The 24708-nt window shown below is 38.3% G+C and overlaps 3 protein-coding genes and 1 long non-coding RNA gene across 4 annotated transcripts; 2 read left to right on the forward strand and 2 right to left on the reverse strand.

The window, feature by feature from the left end:
- Positions 1 to 262: 262 nt before the first annotated feature.
- On the reverse strand, positions 263 to 11391 carry LOC113676521 (uncharacterized). The gene is made up of 9 exons (XM_027193183.2): positions 11101 to 11391; positions 4197 to 8298; positions 3753 to 3878; positions 3322 to 3434; positions 3019 to 3086; positions 2468 to 2610; positions 2004 to 2126; positions 1206 to 1317; positions 263 to 1085 (listed from the first exon to the last, which is right to left on the reverse strand). The coding sequence occupies exons 2-9, from the start codon at positions 8242 to 8244 to the stop codon at positions 713 to 715; spliced, it is 5106 nt and encodes a 1701-aa protein (XP_027048984.2). The 5' UTR covers positions 8245 to 8298; positions 11101 to 11391; the 3' UTR covers positions 263 to 712.
- A 1113-nt stretch (positions 11392 to 12504) lies between these two features.
- On the reverse strand, positions 12505 to 18716 carry LOC113676561 (U11/U12 small nuclear ribonucleoprotein 35 kDa protein). The gene is made up of 10 exons (XM_089182435.1): positions 18510 to 18716; positions 18300 to 18393; positions 18115 to 18193; positions 16671 to 16735; positions 15764 to 15807; positions 15165 to 15240; positions 14887 to 14961; positions 14123 to 14230; positions 13829 to 13908; positions 12505 to 13101 (listed from the first exon to the last, which is right to left on the reverse strand). The coding sequence occupies exons 1-10, from the start codon at positions 18557 to 18559 to the stop codon at positions 13080 to 13082; spliced, it is 693 nt and encodes a 230-aa protein (XP_089038561.1). The 5' UTR covers positions 18560 to 18716; the 3' UTR covers positions 12505 to 13079.
- Positions 13386 to 15712, forward strand: LOC149040128 (uncharacterized). The gene is made up of 3 exons (XR_016179754.1): positions 13386 to 13808; positions 14372 to 14488; positions 14752 to 15712. It is a non-coding gene; the product is annotated as an uncharacterized LOC149040128 (long non-coding RNA).
- A 3964-nt stretch (positions 18717 to 22680) lies between the features above and the next one.
- LOC149040129 (QRFP-like peptide receptor) lies at positions 22681 to 24370 on the forward strand. The gene has a single exon (XM_089182436.1). It carries the CDS (start codon positions 22764 to 22766, stop codon positions 23805 to 23807), a length of 1044 nt encoding a protein of 347 aa, XP_089038562.1. The 5' UTR covers positions 22681 to 22763; the 3' UTR covers positions 23808 to 24370.
- The last annotated feature ends 338 nt before the right edge of the window (positions 24371 to 24708 follow it).

Consider the following 24708-nt stretch of genomic DNA (forward strand, 5'->3'; position numbering starts at 1 on the left):
AAAATAGACGACATTTTGACAGCGCGCTTGCTATTGTTACAACTTTGCACTCGTATCACCACTAAAAATGTATTCGTTCTCAGCCAGTACGAAGCGCGTGATTTTTTCATGTACGTTATTATCCCACATAAAGACAGTTTTTGGAGACAAATCAGATTCATGTGTCCTCAATATCCTTTAGTTACTGACGTCACTTCTTTTCACAGAAATTGACCTGAAAGCATTTTCACACGCACGCTAGTATTCAAAGAAACAAACTACCAAGTATGACATGACATTTTATTTTTAAGCAAAATCGTGTTGTCCTCTTCACTAATTTAAATATTACATTAGTCTCAAAATAGTTAAGGGGAACTTTCAAAGGATAGGATAAACGTATCTTCTGTTATCAAGCCGATCGATCCATGTTTCGATTTACATTAACTCATCTCTTGTATTACTTATCTCATAAATCTTTTTCTTGAATATTTTACTCTTCATGCAGTTAGGTCCAAAGGCTTACTTTACAAAGGTGCACGGTCTAAGAGACGTAATGGACTCGAATAAGACTAACGAACTCTGTTTTCATGTCGTTCATCGTTTCTAGAGTCCTTCGAATCAAAATACGACACCTTCCTCGGCCTTCTGTCGTTTTATGGCTGCTTATCAGGCTTATTCTGGCTACTTTTTGCATTTATTATCACTGTTAGTCCTTTTTTTTTTCAATTCACTGTTAGTTCTCAACGGAGGACGGTACTCCTCCATTAGCCCCGTTTGAAGGCAGTTCAGACAACTGAAACTCGGTCCTCTGCTCATAGACGTTTCCATTTCTGGAGTTCTTTTCAACTGCCAGCTCAAACGGCGTTTTAGCTCTCATCGTGCCACTTGGCTCAAATTTTTCGTTGTCGTCCTCCTCATCGTCATCAAAGTGTGGTGGGTGGGATCTCCCATTCTCCTGGGAGCTGGAGCTATGCGCAGTGCCCGGCCGCATTTTCCCATCTTTATCCTTGTAATAAACGTCACCAGTACGGTACGATATTTTGCTGGCACCGCTGTTCCGTCTGTTGTACTTGTTTGAAAGAGAAGCATCTGTTTCTAGACCATATCTAAAGCAGACAATTAAGATCAAAAGGTAAATATCTACAAATGAATTTTCGGTTTTGTTCACATAAAAAACAACGGTCCACTCAGAAAGAGGTATTACAGAGTAAAGTTGGTACATGTACCTTCCAGAGGGTTTGGGTCTCTTTACCACCAAACATACCACAATGATAACCACTATTAGAAGAAGGAATGCTGCAACGATGACAGTCCACCACATAGTCTTAAAAAATCCCGCTGAGAAAAAAAAATTAAACAAGAACAAATGTATGTAAATCCACAGATACTCTACTTTGTATGTACGGAAATCAAGATTACTACAAAGTTGACGAAAGTAGATGTTGGGCGACGTTTGAAGCAATGTTGAAAGATTTATTAAAACCAAGATGAAGTGGGATGATTATATTTGTTGAAAAGCTCAATCACTCTTTGGACTTCTCAGTGAGCAACGAGCAGAAGGCAAAATCAGATTTATTTGGTACCTCATGTAAATTACACAACTAATAACTGTTCCTCAAAAGATGACCCGAGTTCTTCACGGTCCTCAAAAGATTCTCTAGCCTTAGAAGACTGCATAACTATGCAAGAGGATGGAATTCTTCTATCTTTTCATTAATTTTGGGAAGCTTATTATGGGTAAACAACTGACAGACAACTACAATAGTCTGTCCTGTACGTGTTTTTAAAGCCAATTTTTTACACCATCGCTTTTGTGATACGAGAACGTACCAGGAGTGTTAAGAAGGAACCAGATATTGTTACACGCGATAAAATACTCTCTGATCTTCAGTAATTATCGAAGTCTCGATAGGTTTATAACCTTCTTATTACTAAATTGGACCAGGAGATTACAAGCTCTTGATTGAACTCATGTAAGCTAAACCCTAAACCCTTGAATTCACAAAAGAGTTCAACTATTTTACCTTCACACTTTCTACCATCCCCATCGTAGCCATCATTGCATTTACAGTCAAAAGAACCTTCCGTGTTCACGCAGCTCGCATGTTGGCCACAATCATCGCGGTGAGCTGCGCACTCGTCAAAATCTTTAACAAGAAGTTAGATTTACATTTAGACATAACCACAACATTAAATTACATGTCTTCAGTTGTATACCAGTTAACAACCCTATGGAGGTATTCTTCTGATTTTATCGACATGATTATCCCTCAACTTTTTATCCATATCAAATCAAAAGATCCTCATAACTTAAACAAAAATGCTGACATTTTGAAACTTAAGTTCCTCATACCACAAAAGATACCAAACTTTGTTTTCAAATGGCGCTCGTCAGGTGATTTATGAAGGTTTATTTATCCATTCCTAAAATTTTAATTCTTTAAGATATCCAAAATCAATCATCATGTTCAAAAACTTTTCTTTTTACCTATAATTTCAGGATCTTTTACTTTCAATGTGCCGAGATGTGAATTATTGAATCTTGATGCCAGGGCATCTTGTAAATCCTGCAAGGACCCAGAAAACTGTGGACTTGTGAAGATTAGGAAGTCAACGATGACGCTACCGTTCCTACAAAATGTAGATAGAAAAAAAGCGATTAGAAATGCGGCCTTTAGATGAATAGCAGTGAAAAGAGCTAAATAAGAAAAGGTACAACTGATTGAGTCAGCTTATGAATACATGACCCTCATGTAAAACAGTTGCCTTCTTCGCGATTTCATTATCATAAAGCAACTGGGATCGTCGCTGCTTTTATAGGAAAGATGCTTGTCCACTTTATGGGCTATCCCCAGCGGTATTCCCTGCCTAGGTTCCCTGACTGTTCTCTTGAGAAGGGGGAATATAACACAGGAGTTTAGCCTCATATTCGAGAAGACAACACAGTTACTAGGTTCTCACTCAAAGCTACTTTCCATCACGATGCAGGAGTCTAAGAAATGAAAAATTTTAACCCAAATTTTTGCCTATGATTGATACCTGAAGTTGTTGACTCTACAGCCGTAGTAATATTGGTTTACTGTTGATTTCCTAAATTCTTGATTCACCTGAAATAAAGAAAAGCAAATGTTTTCACAAGAGCAGGGCACTGTGAAATACTATTGCTCCTATAACATGAAGTATTTAATCTCCATGATGCCGATTCCTTTTCCATTTCTGTCTCTTTCTTGAAGCTTCCCCAACATTCTACAAGGATAAAATCCTTACTTTAAATAAATCAGAGAGGCAACATGAAAGGGTTGCTTTCAATCGTCTAGAAAGACACATGGTCTGGAGACTTACCATCGCTTCAAATTCTTCCTTGAAATCGAAGTAACCCCCTGATGCTTTGTTCTTGAGGGATAATCCAAATACCTTGTTTGAAATGGTCAGAGTGCCTCTAAAGGTCTTACAAGCTGCAAAATAGAAGGCGTGACCTGTGAGTCAAACCTTGATTGGTGCCAACAGTTGACGAAAGTTCATAAAGAATCCCAATTTATTCATCCTTGTAATCTTTGCATCCACTCCAGGCCTTATTTTGGTTTGATCGACTAAAATACACTTCCATGAGCCCAAGTTGGCAAAAAGACATTTTGGTGCAGATATGTACATTCAGGCTTCATTTGTTAAAATGAGCCTACATTTTAAAATATGTCAAATACCAAAGTACAGCTTCGGGAAGAAATTGTGAAACTATAGGATGAGGCGTGACATTCAATCTAACTGTTACTCACGTTTGCATGTCTCATTGAAACTAGCTTTAAAATGGCCGGGAACTTTGCATTCACACTCAAAACCCCCATGATAGTCTTGACACTGACTGTCCTTGCTACACACTCCAGAGCCGCACTCGTCGATATCTATGTAATAAAAGAAACACTTCTTAGCTAAGTTTAACAAGTACCGAGGAGCAAACGACGCCATTTAAACTTTATCTACTTAAAACACTTTGTTCAACACATCGTTAAAGTAGAGAGGTGGGCAGGCAAAAGACAGCAAATAGGTCCCTGTTGAAAGGCAAAATCACATTAAAATAAGGAGGAAAATCGAAAATGCTCTCATTCTGGCGAAGACCAATTCTGCACATAAAAAACGTTTTGGCCTTCGCACAGTTACTTAACGAACAGGCTAATTGGACAGCTTGACTTAAGAATTCTCAAAATCAACGACAAATTTACCTTTGCATTCTGTGCTATCTCCTTCCCTGACCAATCCTCTTTTACACGGGAGTAACGTTGGCGGTGTTGGGGTACGTGGGGGTAGATTTTCCCTAAAGACAAAGCTGACCAAAGTGAACAGGGTTTCATTACCAACTTTCTCTCCCCTGTAATAAATCATATCATCCAGAGTATAATTCTTGAGTATGGCCTGCTGTTCTGCCGTCCAGTTGAAGATGAAGGTAAGATTCTGAATGGGAATATTAATAAGTGAGTCGATGATATCAAAGATACTGTCGTTCCTCAGGGCTGAAAAATTATTTCCACTGGCGGTGATAAGATCCATCAAAGAAGATTTCATCAAAGCGGTCTTGGCAGAAATCAAGGGCTGGATAGACTGCTTTAAGACATCATGGAAATCTTTGACAGTCATATTTTCGATAGTTGGAGGTTGGATATCCAGGAGAATTGACAAGCGAGCAGGGGACATCTCTAGCGATAGAGCAGCTTTAGCGTAGGCTCCTTTTACTATTGGAAATACTATCAGTGTCCACTGCGATGGAAGAGTTAAGTTGAACTCGTAGGAAGAAACCTTCAATTCATGAGGGAGATTATGGAGATCAAAATCAATTTGAGAATTGAGCTGTGTGAGCGATTTCCACAATAAATTAACGATGCTGCAGTTATCACACAACTTGGAGGAGTTGACGTGAAAGAGACTGGATGCTTTGCTGACTAGCTTAGCCCGGTAGTCGTTTAACAGCGTAGTATAAGAATTTGGTGAAAGGGCTAATAGCTGACTTGTTATTTCCCTGAATGATTTAAGACGCTTTAAGTCGCCTGTGGATTTTGATACCAGGGTGGACATATTGGACAGAGATGTTGCACCCAATATGGGCCAGTCGGTTAGCGAGGCATTCACTGCCCATGCAATCTTTGGCCATGGCAGCTCAAATTGATCTTCAAACATCGTTAACAAACTGACATCATCTTGCACATTAAAGTTTGATTTTGCAGCCAGTTCATCAACAGTTTTTATCGCAGCAGCAACAAGTGAAGCAACTTTGGGGCATGTCATGTCGTTATTATGTCCCAGAAGCGAGACTACGATGTCGTGAGGCCTTTTATTATAAATATTGTTCTCAGAGATTTGGCAATATTGCGAGACTTCGTTGAAAGTGTAGTTTCCAAGTGCTTCAATTCCAATGGAGCTGAAGTTGTAAAGTAGCAATAGTTCTGATTTTGTCAGGTTTATCTTGTTTTCAGTGAAATCCAATATAGTCATCTCTCCAAGAGGCTCCTTTGAAATGCCAACAGACGTTATGATATGAAGCACTGACTCATTTTCCATGGCCATTTTACCATTTAAAAGCCTGATCACACTGTCGTCCCATTTTGATTCCAACTGTGCCAGAGTTAAGTTCTGGAGGCTCTCCACAGTTTCTTGTTGCAGCTTTGCGAAATTTGACAGACTAACATGAAGCTGCCGACGGCCACTTCGAATGACTTCTGCCCTCACAAAAGGAATCACCTCTTTCCATTCGGTTGGTGCGAGCTTATTTATATTTCCAGGCTGCAATTTCAGCGATGCTTCTAGTGTTTTTAATGACACCCTGAACTTTACCTCCAGATATTTGTACACCAGTGGAACCACTTCAAAGGGAGACAGCTTCTCAAAATCCGCTTTGGCCATGTCTCCAAACCGAATGAGTTCGTCTTCGTTTGTGTTGAACAGGTCGTTAATAATGTCCAACATGGGTCCCTTGCTTTGGCTTTCTCTCATACGAAAACTTGTATCTCTGTCCGCCTGAAGCTGTAAACACTCTTGAAATACCTGCAAGAGCGTTTTGGACCGAAACACATCCAAGCTAAAACCAGTGACGTTTCTAAATGTTTCTTGATTTAGAACATAAAGCGCTGTCCAGTCTTCCATTTTCAAACCGAAAGCCCACACGTTTTTCCGCCATGGAAGTCTTGTCACCATTTCAACAAGATTCACGAATGAAACAGTCGAGTTTTCAATAATAATGAAAGCTGTTTGCAAGTAAGACATGTTCCTGTTTCTTCCATTCACATAAAATCTTGTTGTTCCACACAAAGCTGGATATTCTCTTATTCCAACCAGCTCTTTTGTAATGTTGTAGAGTGTTTTATCTTTAGCAGAAGAGGTATTAAACTGACAAACACGAGGTAGGTCGCTAAACTGTAGACCTTCGAGGATGAATAGTTGATCAGGTTTGAGATCGTAAACGAGGTTTAGTTCTACATCTGTGAAGCCACCTCCAGATAACAACAAGGTATGAACCGACGTGTTCAAATAATCAGCATCTGAGATAGAATTATTTGCTAAATGCCAGCTTATGGGATCGCTCTCAAACCTCGTTTTCTTCTCAGTAACCTCTTGGATCAGAGTTCCGATAATCCTCTTCAGCTGAGAAATGGTAAGCTCATTAGAGTTGTATCCTATCAACTGAAACAGGTTTGCGACTGACATTTGCAACTTTGTGGCTTCGATCTTAACTACAGCGTCAATTATGACAGGAATCGTGTCATTCCATTCTTGTCTCGGTAAGTAGTGAAGATCTTCTTCTGTCGTCTGCAGAGCCTTGATAACTTCACTTGAATTCAGCTTGAAGTAGACAACTGTTGCATTGAAAAAGCTTTTGAACAGAAAAGGGGACGAAACTTTCACCAAAGAACCATCAGCCATCCCTGTTAACGTAGCCACCTCGTTCAATGTTAGGTTGAATGTCTCCATCAGCCTCTTTGCAATGAATACACGATAGCTCTCCGTCGAGTTGTCAAGGGTGCCATTTTCCCTTAGGGAGAATACAAGTTTGACTAACTCGCTCACAGAATCGTTTCGCAAACTTTTTTCTTCATATCCTGAGATTTCAGCAAGTTGTGGGAGTGTTACAGCATCTAGAAACTCCCAGTCCGATAAAGAAGCATTTACCGACCAGCGGACGGCGTGCCAAGATAGATTGGCAACTTCTGTGAGAATTCTTAGCACAGTCGTCTGTTCGGAGGTGATCACTGGGTTGGTTTGAAATGAGGAAATCGAATTCCCTTTTATTTTGATCAACACTGGACATGGAGGTGCACGAGAAACTGATCCAAAAACATTTACAGAAGCGTCAGGCAACGTTTTTTTCAGAAGGTCCTGAATAGGAATCATGCACATGTGATAAATCTGTTTCAGAGTCGATCGGTCTAAAGTCTTGATTTGCTCTTCACTCATGTTGTACAAAATACCGAATTGTTGAGGAGAAAGTTTAATTTCCTCATGTTTTAGGGCTTCTGACAAAGTACTCTCAGGATATAAAGCCTCTGAGATATCTGAAGAATTGAAAATCGTGGATGTCGTGTTTCCGTCAAGAATCGCCTTCTTTGGAGGGAGAGGAAAAACCAGTTTCTCAAAAGCGCCAAGGGTAAGTTTTAGTAATTCCTGTGTCTCTACTTTCACCAGTCGTGCTAAGGCATCCACGGATGAGAGTTGGAGTTTGTTGCTAAATGCCAAAGAACTCTCTGAAACCATTGCATTTACGACAGTCTCCCAGTCTCCAGGATCATAAGAGTGAGAGAGATTTCTTATTGGAATTTTTAACCTTGACGCCACATTGTTGACAGTAAATAAGAATTTTTCACCCGTATATTTCAAGAGTTCCTGTTGGAAATCTGCTGCATTTAATGTTAGGGCGACGCTGTCATTACTCAAAGAATCATTGACACTTCCAAATGGAATCTCGTATGTCCATTGATAGCTTAAGTCTTTCAAATCAGCGGCTGTAAATGATACTGGCTGGTAAAAATCGGTTTTTGCCAATCGACTCAAAATATTAGTCATATTTTCAGAATATGCTTTTTCCAAAGACCAATGAGACAAGATTCTCACGTGCTCAGTGGTTACTTTCAGATCTTTGTCGTTTGATCCGAAAAAATTTGGAAGCAGGCTTTTTAAAGGCATGTAAAGGAACGGTAGAGTAAACTGCCCAACCACCGCAGGAACCAGAATAAAGAGTAAGAGGAAGTCCTGGGACCAGCTGAGCCCTTGGGTCCCTCTCGACATCTTGTTAACTTCTTGACCAGAGAAGCACGCGTACTAAACCATTCAGTGGGTCATCTGTAAGGAAAGGGCAGAGTTTGATTTTTTTAGCTTAAAATGCTCGGAGAAAACTGCACTCGCTTACAGATGCAGTTCGTTGCATGGAGGTAATCTCTCTTCCAAAAATTACTCTTGCATTATCACCCATCCGTGCATTGCTACCCATCTCGTACAATCCTTCCTTTGTGCATGCCCTGCGCCACAATTGGTATCAAACAATAGAATAAATATATTTTAAAGCCTTCTATCTTCACCTGCATTCGCAATTATTTTTAAAATAACGTATTGATCGTTTGGGAAACAAATCAATCAATAAATAAAATTATTCTTACAATGGTACAATGATTGAGGTTTGGAGGAACATCCACAACTGCGTAACTTGTATAATGTAACGGCGATATGTAAATTCGGTGTAATTTGATAACCACGAACTTGAATAACTTGCCTGAATGAATTCATCGAGCAAATTTGGAGGCCTCGACTTAAACCTTTCGGCGGGAAAAGTGTTTCAGTTACAATTCCAAAATTTACCTCGCATACATTACAATGAATTCTATCATTATAAACAAACAGCCTTCCCATTATCCCACAAAGTGGTGGCAAGTAGAGCTTACCTTGAACTTGGAAAAATAGCTACGATTCCGTAGAATCGCCCTGAGTGATTGGCTCAAAGGCTGTAACACGCGGATCGATCTGAATACTTTGCGGTTATCTTTAAATATTTTTGGAAGCAGACTTCAATGTTTACCCTATTTTCAATTCAGTTTGGTGTTATCACCGTGCAGGTGGATAAACTCCTTGTATGTGGTGAGGATATTTGGTTCCCGGGAGATATAGCTGTATCGGTAGATAATCGATATGCTTACGGATAGGTCATCTCAAAATGTAAACAACTTTCTCAGAGAAAGGTTATTGCGAAATCCAAAATCGATTCTTCATGTAAATAAGTAGTTGAGAAGAAAAAACTGTTTTTACGCCGATTCAGTTCAAAAGAGCTTTTCAGTACTTTCAAAACCCGAGAACAGTGACTAAAAAATTCAGTACCGAGAACATTGTCAATGAAACAGGTTAAGCAATATACGAAAATTCCTTTCCAGGTGTAAGCTTAAGTAATAGATAACCATATTGTCGCAGGAAACACGTATGGGAATGACTTGAGATGGAAAATTCATCCAAAACATATATTAAGTTACTTTAATTGTTAAAACGGGTATTACATCCATACCTGTAAACTTAATCTCCGTGTTAAAAAACCTTCACTTTTTATCAAACGAAAGGAATGGAGCACTGTTCAGGTCCACATTCGCAAACAGAATAAAAACACAAACCTGCAATAAATATCCGAAGTTTCTTTTCTTGTTTATTTTTGTTTTCTCTGGGTTGAAATTGCAAAGACGCAATAAAAAAAATAGTAAATACGGTGGAGCAGGCGAATGACTGTTTCCTCAATAAAGACTGGAACTCAAGCTTTCCTTCTTTAACTTTAATTAGTAAAACGGTACCTCGTGATGAAAAACCCTCTTCCAAATCAATATGGCCTGAAGTAGACGACTGCTGGCAATTTAGTAATTTGGCAAGTATCTCTTACTTTGGATGAAAACCAAATTCGCCTTAGTGCTTTTAAGAGGAATTGTACCGTGCTAGATACTGAGAATTCCTAGTAAACTCGGAAATGATGCACAGAATAATTTATTGATCGAAAGAAATTAAGATGTCGCCCAGCTGAAGGTATGGCTTATACTCAGGCAAATTATCTGAGCCAAAAGAAAACTTTCATCAATGATGACGCGCGACGCTACTATAATAAATTATGTATCGCAACATGTTGATATAATCACAAAGCCAAATTTCTACAATTCAGCCTTATTTTAATAACACGAAAGCTTAAGTAGAAACTTCCGTTCAAAATTTGCTTGTACAGAGAAAATAACATCTTTGGTTTCCATTTAATTTTTTTTCTATACCTCCAATAAGTCTCGCCCTTCCAATGGTGGTCCGTTATTTTCGCTGCATGATGTACAGAGCTAGTTCTACCATTCAACGTAACAGCTTGAGTGTGGGTTCGAAAATTACTATTGCTTTGGAAACCGATAATATTTACAAAACTATGCATTAGTCGAAGATCAAAAGTTAGTTGCTTGTACCCATAAGAAAACAGGGAGTTGAGTTATGACTATACTGTCCGACGTCAACAATTCTAACTCGAACTGGAACTTAATTTGTATAAATAAGCAATTGGAGCCGATTAGTAGCACAAATTTGTGCTCTTATTCCCCGCGGCTACCAAAATGCCAAGTGGATTATGAAAGGATGAAAATTATCTTGACTTATCGAAACGGGAGCTTCCTAACATACATGAAAATTTACATCATTCTCTTCATAACAAAATCAAGCAAGCTAAGACAAACAATTTTTTTGAGGTAGCTCAGCTATCATCTGACATAAAAACCACACGACGTTTATGGAACTTGCCCATTTACAGTTAAGAAATAAAGAGAGAGAGAGAGTATTCAGAGACTAGCCGGTTCATTCAGTGTTGCGGTCCAATTCATTTGGAAACCGAATTACCTCTTTCTTAGTCGGTTTTTTAAAGATTTTTCCAACACCTGTGATGTAGAACGTCCTTTTTGTAAAAGAAAAAGCCCTCCGTTCCAATATTTCCTCATCAAATACGTATACAACTCTGTAAACTTACTCTGAACGATTCAACATGGTTGTTAGCTTATACGCAAGTTAAATCTACCATGGAGTTCGATTTCTAGAACATGTAGGCTGTGCTCTATGTACAATCAAATTATGCTAAGAAAGTTGCGCACACACCTGCAAAAAACCTGGTTTCAATAACAGCAAACCTTGGCCTCGTTTGGTTCACCAACGGAAACCATGTAAAGTATTTGCAGACTTCTTTATGGCCTCCTTCGTCTTCTTTTGGGTCAGTTTCTGACTTAACAATCACGAATCGTTAAAACAAAACTCGACGGATGAAATCTCCTTCGTGTTTCGTGTTCTTATGTTACGATAAAGTAGTTGGCAAGTTATGGGAAACTCAAACCCTTTAGCGATGCTAAAATTTGCATACTCTCACACACCTGGAAACTTCTGTTATCTTCTGAGTGACATGCTATTCGCCACATGGGGTTGCCAGCTCCCGGCAGTCAACCATTATAAACCGATTTACATAATTTTCTCACAACAATTTCCTTGAATTTCTTATAACGGCGTTGGGAGAATTTGTGGAGCCATCTATTACGATCTCTAAGGCTTTCGCGATGGCGCGTTCTACTCTCATAAGTTGCATTTAAGACCTTAGTAAGATTCATGATAGGAAAAGTTGCGTGCACATTGTCGTTGGCTCAAGAGCCTTAATCTAACACAAGAACTGAGATATAAAAGAGAATTTCGGAATAAGGCTGGAACATATTTACAAACGCATCATCATAACAACCTCAAAAGACAATTGCCTCCGAGTTGACTCATAATTAAGCCTCAGTGAACTTCATTAATATTTAAAATAGTTCACTCGGAAACCCACACGAAACAAAGAGAAGTATCTTCAACAATCTTCGAAATCGTTTGAACGTAGTAATTACCAACAGCCATGCTTTACTAGGGCTTGACTCTTACTTTCCAATGATAGATAGACTTTAAACGCAGAAAGTTATAATTAAAATATTTATCACGGTTCATTTCCCTATCGCCCTCTAGTTGTTTCCGTTTTCTTGATCTCAAACACCTGCAATTAATGGCACGATAATAGCAATGACGTCACACTTTCTAAGAGACTTCACACCCCATTCTTAAAAATGTTATCCCTCCCACTTGAAAAACTAATTTTAGTAACAACAGGAGTTTGGCTTAATAATAAATGTTTCTACAAAAGTCCGTTTAAGACTTGAAAATTCATCACCGTTGCCAAACGAGCGGGCACTCATTTCATGATAGTAATTAGATGAGAGACAAAACACTTTGGGTGATTTCCCACTAAAAAATTCATTTTTCTGTTCGTAATCAATAACTGGAGTAAATTTCAAAGAGCCTTGTCAGATCAATACGATAATTTGCGCTTCCATTAGTCAAAAAACTTATTGCCCACGGCCTCTGGTCGGGAATTGACCCCACGTTACCAGACATTGGAGGGGAAAAGCAAAGGAACTGAAAAGACACATTAAACGACTTTAAATCGGCAGAGAACACTAATTCTAAACAACGGAACACAAAACTGAATTTGGGCAGAGTTTTTTATTATTATTATTTAAACTCGTTCGTAAAATGATCGTTCATTCCCATGCTAATTATTATATTTTGTTTATTTCGTAACACAGCTACATTTTTACGGTGCATTAGTGGACTGCCTATGCAAAAACTGAACCGCTTTGCAGCAAATAAAAAAAGCAGTACAACGTATTTTCTTTCTGTGTATCTATGGCTTGTTAGGGGAAGATTCATAAAGTTTGTAAATTACAAGCCTACGGTCGGCCAACGATAACAGACTCAGTTGCCATTGTAAGCTTGCCTGCTTAAATAACTTTAAAATTTTTCGCCTGAGGGCAGAAGAAATTTTTCCAGACACAACTAAGGAGCGCAGTGAGGACTCAATTGAGATAGCATTACCCCTGCTCGAACTCATTTTTCGGAGCACTTTCCTGGTGTGCAGTAAGATCCTGTATCAATTTCAATTCAAATGGGTTGGGAATGAAATAAAAAATAGGGCTGGGTGACAGGTGGATTCAGTCCTACAGGAGAGTTTCGTTTTTAAATCATTTGGTTTTATCGTCGTACAATCCAGTTTGTACCAAAGTCTACGAGAGTTTCATGGAACGTCTGCAATATAGAATATACACACCGTTGAAAAGAAAAGAGTACTTTTTAACAATTATCATCAACTAGAAAGTTCATGTGAAAGATAATAGCATATACTTTATTTACCATCAAGTTATGTCATGGCAGCTAATGTAAATTCTTCGAGTCACTACTTTGTGATCCGCTTTGTATCTGATTGGTTGGGTGATCGATTGGGTGATTGGTTTTTCTGAACCAATCACAGGGCGAAGTAAACAAAACAAAAGCAATCCTGAATAAAGGGGGTAAGTTTCTAGAGCAACTTTGGTGCTGCGTCGGTGGAAGGGTATAACAGGGTAATTTAGTATTATCAACTGACTTAATAAAGTAAATTGGCCACCGTGAAGAGGTTTAATGCTGACATTTCGAGCGTAAGCGCCTCGTCAGAGCGAATGCAGTTGGTCGACTTGACGAGTCAGCAAGGTGCTGCATTCGCTCTGACGAAGGGCTAACGCTCGAAACGTCAGTTTTGAAACTCTTTAAGGTGGCCAATTTACGTTATCAACTCAGTTGATAATACCAAATTACGATGCAATAATGGATCAGTTTTGAGACAATACTGTGAATTGCTAAAAAAGGAAAATGTCAACGAAGCTGAGTCAAAAATTACATCATAATGTAGTCCTTTCATATGAAGCAAGCATCACATTCATGTTTCATCAAACTTGAATCGGAATAAGCCTATTGTGGTAAGTAAAAATCAGCCAACCTGTTGTGTTCCATCCATAACTGTTGCCTCCTGTAAATTTCATCATGATCAATTCGAGAAGGGTCACCAAAGTAAGCGAGCTGTTAGAAGGAAAAACAAGCTTGGAATTATGTTAAAAATTAATGAAGTTGTGACTGTTATTTTGCAAACATTGACTGAGAAACATACTCCTTTGCAACATGTGCACGTGCATTATCTGAAAAAACAGGAAGGTGGTCACATCATCACACTGATAACAATTCGTTTGTCACTTCAATATAACAGAATAAAATTGGACGACTATGAAGGTGTTACCTTCCAAGCAAATCTCTGCGTTCCTTTCTGCCTTTGACCCAGACCCCCGCCTAATCTACGTGGTAGCCAGGATTCTATCACACCCGCCCGAACAAGATCAACCAGAATCTGAAAAAAAAAAACAAACAAACAAAAATGAGCGTTTCTTTTCTTTACTTTTTTGTGGTCTATCTTCCCGTATTAGTGGTTTAATTCGATGTTTGGTAGGATTTAAACGGCATCTCATGAGATTTTATAGTTATGCTTCAGTCCTTCACTGTCCAAAGAGCTTTGTCCTTCTCACTGACTTACTGATCATGAATTACAGAAGGAAGACCACCTTACCAACCGACCAACAGAATGGGAATTTTAAAGCTGTTCCAAAGTGTGAGTATTTCTTTGGCGCTCAATTCTCGTCTTCTAATCCATAACTTTGGCTAATGCTTATACCTCAGTTTTATATATCACTCTCAAAATTTCGCGACTCCAAAACATGACGAACGAACATGATGAGCGCAAAACAATCAAGAAAATGTTTTGTGGATGCAAGGCAAGGGTACACTAAGATGTAACTTTCTGTGAAACTTGAGTGCACTTCACGGAGTCAGGATAGAGTCGTAAATGATAACGGTTGCCATTAACTTTTTCAGAGGTTAGATTGGTAGACAGCGACGCGGATGTACAGAAACAGCGACGTAAAGAAGAAACAGCATTTTTGCTCCCCGTTGATAATACAATCCCGTTGTAGAAAGTTTCGAGTTTTTCTAGTCCACTTTTTTCTTCACCTTTCTTCCATCAATCACAAGTGGTTTATCTTTGGTCTCTCTCAAGGCTCTCTTTGCTTCGCTTTCATCTGAAAACTTAGAGACAAAGACCTTGTGTTGGATTAACCCTTTCACACCTATAACTAATCAAAGATCAGCCGATGATTTCCTACAGTGTCTATACATTGTCAACCAAAAACTGACGAGAAGAATGAAAAATATCAACTCTGGAATATTTCTGGATTTAAGTCCAAATTTTTGGAGCTTAAATTTCAAGAACTGCACGGCAAGGACAGTACCTCCACAAAAGTATAGCCCTTCGATTCTCCAGTTTTTACATCCTTCACGAGCCGAAGCCTTTTTATGGATCCATATCTGAATAATGACAGAAAAAAAAAAACGCAACTTCACCTGACAATTATTTTTGAATTAGAAGAAGTTAGAGAGGAGATGGTTGAAGGAAATTGCATGATCCAAGCAAAATTTTCTCTTTAAATTTGACAATTTGACAATAAGGCAATTCTTCTATTCATATCATTCCCCAACATAGTATTACACGTTCATTACATCACTGTCATTTTTTGCCATGTAATCTTTAAAACTGAGAGTAACTGGTAATAGATTCCCATGTTTTTACAACAAAAAGGATCTGGTTATGCTGAACTTTGAAAACAGTTCACTAGAATTCATAAAGGAATACATGTACAAATATTATCTTTAATCTGTGGGAATGGAAAAATCTATTTAATGTAACCAAATATTGCTTCAATAGACAGAAATACATTTCCACTGACTTTTCACTTTGAAGGTCTCTTAGATGTGAAAATGACAATAACCTGAACACTCTTCCTGCCGCACACCACTGGAAAAATTATTGCAGAAGGGTGAACATTCATACCTGCCAAAAATCTCAAATAATTTCTCCTCTGTTGTGTTATAGTCCTGTGATGAAGATAGAAAAATCTCAAGAAAACAAAGAATATAATAATATTGTAATAATAATGCAACATGGACTACAAACCTTGTTAACTAAGTAAATGTGTAAATTTATACTACACTATCCAGTAAGTGATCAGGGACAAATCTTGGAATTTTAATGGAGGGGTGAGGTTTAAATTTTGATTCAAAAACCACAGAATTTTTTTGCTGCAAATTACTTCTAACCCAACCCATGCTTGTCCCCTTGCCTTTGTATAAACCTCACATGGCATTATACAAAAATTAGCCATTTGAGAAGCTACTTCTAAAGGTCTGATGGGGAAGAGAAGAGGGGGGGAATTGGACCCCTGTACTCTCTCTCCAGATGTCACTGGTCATAAACTGTTAGCCCTGGGTTAACACTGTTTGATCGATCAATAACTTGACTTCACACCAAAATTTGAGATTTTCCAAATGGAACCAAATGGAACCCAGTGATTTCGATTGGTCATCATTCCTGTAGCTGAGGACAACACGGTATGCTTAACGCTTGTTCATGTCTTGGTTGACTTTGAACATTAATTGTCAGACTGCACTGGCCAAAGCTAACAACAAACACTCTTCAGTTGTAACAGTGCAGTTATCCTCCGTCATGTTGGACAGAAATGCACAGCTAACAGGTTTGACCCATTTCCCTTATCAAATTTTTGAAATCCTGCACTCCCCATAAAATTTCTACTAATGGGCCTTGATAATGACCCTAAATCATGAGGCAAACAATCAAACATTCATTTATTGTCACAATCATGATAAACAAACACATCTTTTAAAAAAAATTTTCCACATTTAACTTGGAAGCAATCCTAGCTTTGAAATTGGTCACATACCAGTCTTGCAACAAAGATACTCTTTAATGGATCCCCCTGAATTTTTTCATCTTTCTTTATATCATCTAAAACAAAGAAAGCACATATTTAAGTACATGTAGTCTACCAAGTTATTTCAGCATAAAGAAAAGGTCACTGCTGACTAGAAGCAGTCATGAAAGGTAAATGGCAATGAGAAAATGAACTCTCATACATAAACATGTACACATCTGATGGGCACATTTCTTTTGCCACAGAACACGACAAAAGTTGACATATTTGTTATTCATAAAAGTACTTGGTCCTGAAACATGATTTCAGGAATGATAGCTGCCATTTATTACAGGACTGTTTTCTGGCATGAGGCGACCAAACCCTCCCACCAATAAAGCTATAAAAAAGATCCATTCATGAAAAATGAGACTTGTATTGAACTTGTTAAATGAAGCAAAACATCTGGCTCATATATAAACTCCAAAGCTTCTTTCAATTCCAAACAAAGGGGTAAAAAATTTGTGAAAACAAAAGCTAAGAAAAGTAAAAATAACTCCATAACACAAACAAAAAAGGGCTAAAACATGCCCACATCAATTTTCAATGTCAAGGTTAGAATTCTTTGATGCGATTGTCTAATTTATGAAATCATACATGCTGCACCTAAATATGAAAATAATACAAAGGGGGGAGATGAAGAGTTAAATTGTAATTTGAAATTCCACAATGAAGGGATTTTATATAAAGGCTCTGCCTAATTCCACCATTTTCATGTATCTTCAATAAAGAGGTATGAAATGATTTTATAATGTAGCTACATCACTTTGATTAATGTAGGTTACTCCTTGCATCCAGTCATGTATGGTGACAATAGGCCATTTTGCAGTTGTGTACTTAGTTGCCAAGCCTTAATGACATAGAGTGAGGCTGAAGGTGACCATATTGAGATAGAGACCAGACAAAGTAACTTGCATTTGAAAAGCAGCAACATTTGTATCCTAACAAGGTCAACTTCAGTCTTACTCCTGTTCAAAGGCTTGGCAACCAAGCACAGCAACCGAGCATGAGGAATTGAACCTCAGACTTGTGATGCTCTACCACTAAGCCACAAAGACTCTACTGTAAGCAAGGTACTTAGAATTTTTTCTTTGTCTCATGCTCATGAAAAGACGAAAAATATCTTTCTCCAGTTCATTATCGAGCTCAAAATTTACCATCTCTCTTATTTTATTAACAAACATGACACTATTGACATCGTTGATTGTAACAGTACACGGGACGCATGTCATATGAACTTTGTAATAGACCTCGCTCACCGTAAAGTTACTGTGGCTCAGTGGTAGAGCATCGGAGCGTGAAGGAATCCAAAGGTCTGAGGTCCAATTCCTCATGGGAGTCAGGGTTTTTTCTTTGTCCCATGCTCGTGACAAGACGTAAAACATCTTTTTCAGTCAAAGCTACTTTTACTTACATCTAAATTTTCTATCCAAGCTGCTATTATTTACTTTCTTTTTCTTGAGAAGTTGTGGTTTCTTCTGGACAAACACTCCCTTGAATAAGAAAATGAGGCAAAAAAAGACAATAAAATTTGCAACATCGAAAAACTACTACTCTGTACCAGCAAGACATGTCTGGAATAGGGAACTTTAATCATACCTGAGCATTCCTAGTGTAATTGGAAGGAGAAGTTGCCTCAGATCTCTCATAGGTAGAATTTGTATCACGGTCGTTTCCTTCAAACTGAGATATCCTGCAGACATATCAAGAATAATTTTTTTGTGAATTCGAAGACAACAAGCACGAATAAATTTTCATATTAATGTTACATTAAAATTTCAAACAGACTGAAAATCTTTAATGACAAACCATGGTCCAACGCTTCTACGCATCACCTCAAGCTTTCCAGAATCCATCATTCTGTATCTTTTCTTTTTGTTCTAAAAGTCTTTATCGAAAGTGTCCGCATCTGCCGCCATCTTGTATTGTACTAAATACCAGTCTCCAACAGAGTATCAGGTAAATTTCATGTCTCGCTACATACCGTATTTATTCGACTAAACGCCGCCCTCGAATAAACAGCGCACTTTAGAGGAGAAATACTTATAGACGCCGCCCTGAAATAAACGCCGCATCATGAGGCGGCGTTTATTCGAATAATAGGTTCAAAAAGCACACGACGATCAATACTTTGATCACAGTTGGAAATTTTGTGTGAACCAGACACAAATCCTTTTGAATGTAACAGTTCTGATGTCGAGGAAGCATATCCGACATTGACTATTTAAGTTATGTATGCAGTAATATATTAACATGCAAATCGTGAAATTGAAAACGCTATATATAACGCCCTCGTATAAACGCCGCCCTCGAATAAAAAATCTCGAAAAATTTTATAAACGCCAAGGCGTTTAATCGAATGAATTCGGTATGCAATAAAGCAGAGAGGGTCATACAATAATGCGTAAATATGAACACCACTGACGTAGATCTTTCCATCCGTACTGAACGTCCGAAAACGTAAATCATACAATGACCTGGATCTAGATTTTGTTTTGTTTTTTTTTTTTTTGTCTATTGCGCGTCACGCCATGGCCGCGCATGGTCGCGCGTGCTCGCGCGTGGGTGAAAAGACTCGGTTCCCGGTGACCCCTACTTAAAATGAAGTTAAACAAAAGGAAAAACTCTATAATACCCGTAATTAATTTTTCATTTAGAGCCAAAACTATGTACTCAGCGAACCGAGAAGACATTTTGAATATGTCGAACAAGGAACTAGAAATGTCGATTTCAAGTGGTGAAATTAATGTTAGCGCTCATTCCGGAATGGATTGATTATGACAAAAGCAAGCGAAAGAAATATTTCGCCGAGTTGATGTCGTGACAAATGATCTCATCGAAGAGAATGAAGGTAGGTAGTTAGGTAGATAGGTAAGACTTTATTTAATCAGGGTAACATTTGACAGTAATAATACTGATAATCTAATAGCCCTCAAAAAAAAAAAACTAATAGCAGTAGTTGTAACAATATTAATAGTAATTAAAATAGTATATAAGCCTTTGCACATCGAAAAATAAGATTATAAAATGTGGTTATATACAGATTTTAAAATTTACATGAATAATTGCGTAAGAAATTGACTATTTAATATTATTTTAAAAACGGGACGCTTAAAGATTTTAACAGTAGTACTACGTCTGAGGCCCACACTTAGTTTGTTCCATTCATTTGTTGCTCTCACAGCAAGAGTTCGACCACCTTCCTTTCTTCTCTTATATCGAGGGCAACTTAAGTTAAGCCGGATTACAGAATCGGGTTGATCTATTATGTGTGTCAGAGTTCCTGATAAGTAAATCATTTATATATTCAGGGGTTTTGCCGTGTAGCCTTTTTTAGGTTAAAGTGCATCGATTTACATATGATTCAGCATAAAAGGGAATCCACTTTAGGGAGTTAAATAAGGCGACAGAAGGTGTTGTTCTTTTGGCATCAAGAATTATTCTAGCCACACGTTTTTGAAGACGCAGGACTTTCAAAAGATTTTCTTGGCTGCAAGAAGTCCAAATCATACTGCCGTAAGGCATTATAGGTTTAATGATCGTAGAGTAGTATATGTCTCGTTGACTGCTCTTCTTCTTGCAATTCGAATGTCAGCTACTTTCTTCCACTGGTGTTTGCTAAGTTCATATCTGTCAACGTCGCTCAGGTACTTTTTACGCATATTTACACAAACTAGACCCTGTGAGCAGGGTAACTGGGATACCTGGATGGTACTGGATCCTTGGAATCAATTGTAGCGATAATACGGGTGTCGGACTAGTATACTGAAATAGTGAGCTCAAGTCTGGCCAAGGGCATTCAAAACATAGGCATGCTATGCATGCAAGAGTTATTTTTGTAGGGTGGGTGGATTACTTGAAACATTGTAAGTGGTCTACATTCTTACAAAAGGAAAGAAGAGTATTAAGAGTATTAACGCGGAAAAGAACGAAAATGTCGAATTACCTCACACACAGGTATTTTGTGGTAGATTGTGTGTTGTGCGAATAAATGTAACCAAAAATAAACTGTATTGGTGCCACGGATACCTTTTAGTACAAAATGCAGATAGCAGACTGCAGACCGGATACAAAATATAGACTGCAGACTGCAGAGTGGGTATAAAATGCAGACTGAGAATCTGAAGAGTTTTTACGTCTGGTAAATAATAACATGTTATCTTACAGCTTACCGAGCGTCACGCAATCGCTTTTCCTCGATCAGCCTTCACGATTATTTGCACTATTGTGGAAAATTCCTGGCCCATTTCTTGATGAAAATCGATCGTAATATAATTTCAAGCCTTCAATATAGTCTTCTTACTTTGTGCGCGAGTTGGTTTGTGTGATGTCTGTACAGATTTTACCAACGTAATAAAAGTAAATGAGGTGAATAACAGTGATGGTAAAGCAAGCTTAAAACGGCAGAAATCACCAGAAACTACAACGGATACACAGTTCGCGACTCAATCCGGTCCAAAATTACCGCTCAATAACATCTTTTAGTGTGGAAAGAGTAAAGCGGATTTGTAGCTATTGTTGTGGCTTGTTCGGATATTGGCTAAACTTAAAAAAAAAAAAGAAAACTCTTGCACGCTTTGCGTACCTATGTTTTGCTTAGTCAGCAATCTGATACAAGATGAAAAACCATTCGCCTGCAGGAAAATAAACAGTTTCTTTAAACCACCTGCTCCCCCGCTGAAGGCTTTGAAAATCTAATGAAGAAACATCTTTTTTCTTAGCAGTAATTTTGTTGTGATATAGACATTTCTTTATTGTGTGGTGATCATGTGGCTGAAAAGCCCCGTGGGAAGTTACTATTAAAAGTTTCTTCTGTTTAGCCATGACTTCAGTAAGGAGTTTGATGGTCTCTCTCTCTCAAAACTAAACATTGTGAATCGACTGACTAGAGATGTAATCTAGAGCGGCTTATTGCCCGCTAACCAGAAAATGACATAGGACTTTAAAGGGACGAATTTTAGAATTTTCAGTATAATTGGTTGTGCAAGTGGCAGTGATCAGGATATTCATGAAATCATTTTGGCTATGAAAACCTACATAAACGGTGTTCTGAAGACCTTATAGGCTTATTAATTCAAAGATTTTTACATTAACTGTTGATTTAAAAAAATCGAATTCAAAAGGAATTAGTGGGAATATTCTTTTACAAAAACCAAAGTTAACACTTTTTTGGATTTCAAACCTAAATATCTGTGCATGACTATAGCCCTTGATAAGATCAATTTTGCTCGCATTAACATACTGGCCAAGCGACATTAGCTTCCGTTGCAGCTGGCACAGCCTATATAATTAGAATAAGGAGTTGGAGAACAGATCAGCACAACCCTAACAAGAATTTAATGGGATGTCCCCTTCCTCCTGGGGAAGGAGTTTGTCAATTTTTGTGTATCCCTTCCGTTCTGAGCTATAAGTAAGGATGGGAAACTGTAATAACTAGGACCCATGATCTGAATTTTTCTAGCTTGACGTTTTTTTCCTGAGTAATAATTGTTAGCAGCTTATAGACTGCACCTGGTCACGGCAGGACTCAAGTCAGCCTTCAGGTCCAAGCTAATTCCCTTACGTAGGCTTATTTCAAAACGTCAAGGAACATGAATGAATATGGAAATGTTTCGTTTCGTCATTAATGATACGATAATTTTCTTCAACCAGAAGAAACCATCTGTAACAGAACCACTTGAAGCTCTCATTTAGCACATGCTTGCTTTCCCGCGCAATGATAGCTGAAGTCTTTAATCCCAAATCATAATTATTTGGGCTTTTATTGCACATATTTTCTTTTATATTAGTTTAATTTCTTTCTTTAACTTTCATTATATTGATGTTTTAACATCGAAATATATAATGACATTCAAAGAGAGCTTAAAAGCCACATTTATCTGTTAACTGTCATTATGTAAGTTTCCATGTATGGATAAAAACCATCGTTTGATTGATAGATTGATTGATATAGACTAAGATTGGTGTAGACTCCGGCGAGTCGACTTGTAGAACTCATTTATGAGAGCTGTTCGCTAAAAGGAAATTCAGTACTTTGCCAGTGTCGGAAAGGTACTCCTACTAATGAAAGAAATGCAAGCGAACATGACTATGAACACAACAGTGAAGGAAGGGCAGCCAGTTACATTTCCAAACTGCTTCAATCCTTTAGCGAAAAGAATTGGAGAAACTATTGTTTATTGCTTGTTACTTGTTATTTCGTTGGTGGGAAACACCCTTATTGGGATAATTGTCTACAGGACAAGAACTTTAAGAAAACCCATCAACTTTTTCATCGTTAACATGGCCATGTCCGATCTGATTTATTCGCTTTTCCTGTTCACGCCAAGCATAACACAGCTACATTTGGGCTCCGAAGCCTGGTTAATAAGAGGTCGTCTTGGCGAGGCCTTGTGTAAGATGACAACTTTCTTGGCAGATGTCTCAACCGGTGTGTCAATTCAGAACCTGGTTTTAGTGGCAGTGGATCGATTTGTGGCTGTAATAATTCCCCTCCGTTCGCCATTCATCAGTACAAAATTGTCCTACTTGTTAATTTTTGCTTCTTGGATAGTCGCCATGGCTGTCTTCTCGCCGTTTTTCCTCACCTTTACGGTTGTCGAGTATTCTGGAGGGGCCAAATGTCAGAGGCAGTGGAGTGAAGTTTTTGGGGACTCTACGTCTTTCAAACACTACTTCCTGAGCGTTTCAATTTTAGTGTTTTATGTTCCTTTGTTGTCGATTGCCATACTTTACATCGCCATTTTTTTAAAACTGAAGTCACGGAAAACGCCAGGCGAACAATCAGACAACTCAAGGAAAAGCAGAGAAAGACGAGAGCGAAATGTGCTCAAGATGTCGATAGCTATCGTGTTTGCATTTGCGATATGCTGGCTTCCCTTCACCTCCAGCCAAATAGGATACCTTTTTTTGGCGGACAGGGCCCAGATATCTTCTTGTGGGTACAAAATTTTCACACTTGCTGCATTTTTTCTGGCTGTATCATATTGTGCGATTAACCCTTGTATCTGCTTCATTTTCAATGGAAATTATCGTCAAGGACTTAAGAAACTCCTTAGTGGCTCATCTGTTGATAACAGGGTTGATCCAGTCCCACCTGCCCAGTAGTAGTTCTTAGAACACAGCTAATAAGCCAGGCTAGTTGTCGATGATATTTCATACAGGAAAGAAGGATATTTATGAGAAGAAAAAACTTATCATAACTTGATAAATAAATAATAACGGGTCTTAGGACACATTTCACAAGTCACAGAATCTAGAAATATAATAATATAATTTTAAAAAAATTGAAAAAAGCATAGCAAACAATAATAAACACAATGGTTAGCAAGAGGCAGACTAGTTGACACCTAACAAAGCGCAGCCAAGGAGTTGACTTGGAGCAATTGAAAAACGATCCAATGAGTATCAGGGCGGAAGCCTTAAAAAGAGAAAGCTCGCTAACATAAAATAACCTGTGAAGGAGTATAATTTTAAAAGTTTTGTTTGCAAAATGAGTACTATTTACGTCCACAATGTAATCGCATGCGACTGAGTAATCACTCAGGCACTCAGGTTTGCCACTTTGTATGATTATCTTGTAGTGACAATTTAGAACAGTACTGTTTTCAAGGATGAAATGAGATGTTAAGAAAAAAAAAAGCCGTTGAGCTTAGGTTTAAAGTGTGAAAGGTTTCCTGTTCATGAATCGCTTTTCGGGGCCGTACCTAGGAATATCGAGGAAGAAGCGGAAGCGGGGGTTGAAGTCGTTAGATTGACGAGCGATATCAAACCTTAGAGGCGCGAGTTTGTGCAAGACGTTCCAGAGGGGGAATATACCGAGAATGTTTACCTCAACGAATGCTTTTGAAATATACTAGATTTCAAATGAGTTAGCCATGGCCAACAAGCTGCTGTTGTGTCTCACTTCCAAACTTTCATCTAATACCTGGGGCCCTTAATCGAAAGTCTCAATTATTTTCGGGCTCGATGTCAAAAAATCTAAATGTTAGGAAAACTATAACGTGTC

The sequence above is a fragment of the Pocillopora damicornis genome, chromosome 9, assembly GCF_964200805.1.
Source record: "Pocillopora damicornis chromosome 9, jaPocDami1.2, whole genome shotgun sequence".
NCBI lineage: Eukaryota > Metazoa > Cnidaria > Anthozoa > Scleractinia > Pocilloporidae > Pocillopora > Pocillopora damicornis.

Coding starts and splice junctions, on each gene's coding strand:
- LOC113676521 (XM_027193183.2), bottom strand. CDS start 8,244: ATGTCGAGAGGGACCCAAGGGCTCAGCTGGTCCCAGGACTTCCTCTTA. Junction 1,318..2,003: donor GGATGGTAGAAAGTGTGAAG/GTAAAATAGTTG, acceptor TTTTTTTCTCAG/CGGGATTTTTTAAGACTATG. Junction 1,086..1,205: donor AGACCCAAACCCTCTGGAAG/GTACATGTACCA, acceptor TGTCTGCTTTAG/ATATGGTCTAGAAACAGATG.
- LOC113676561 (XM_089182435.1), bottom strand. CDS start 18,559: ATGATGGATTCTGGAAAGCTTGAGGTGATGCGTAGAAGCGTTGGACCA. Junction 18,394..18,509: donor CGTAGAAGCGTTGGACCATG/GTTTGTCATTAA, acceptor ATATGTCTGCAG/GATATCTCAGTTTGAAGGAA. Junction 15,241..15,763: donor TTATTTGAGATTTTTGGCAG/GTATGAATGTTC, acceptor GTCATTATTCAG/ATATGGATCCATAAAAAGGC.
- LOC149040129 (XM_089182436.1), top strand. CDS start 22,764: ATGAAAGAAATGCAAGCGAACATGACTATGAACACAACAGTGAAGGAA.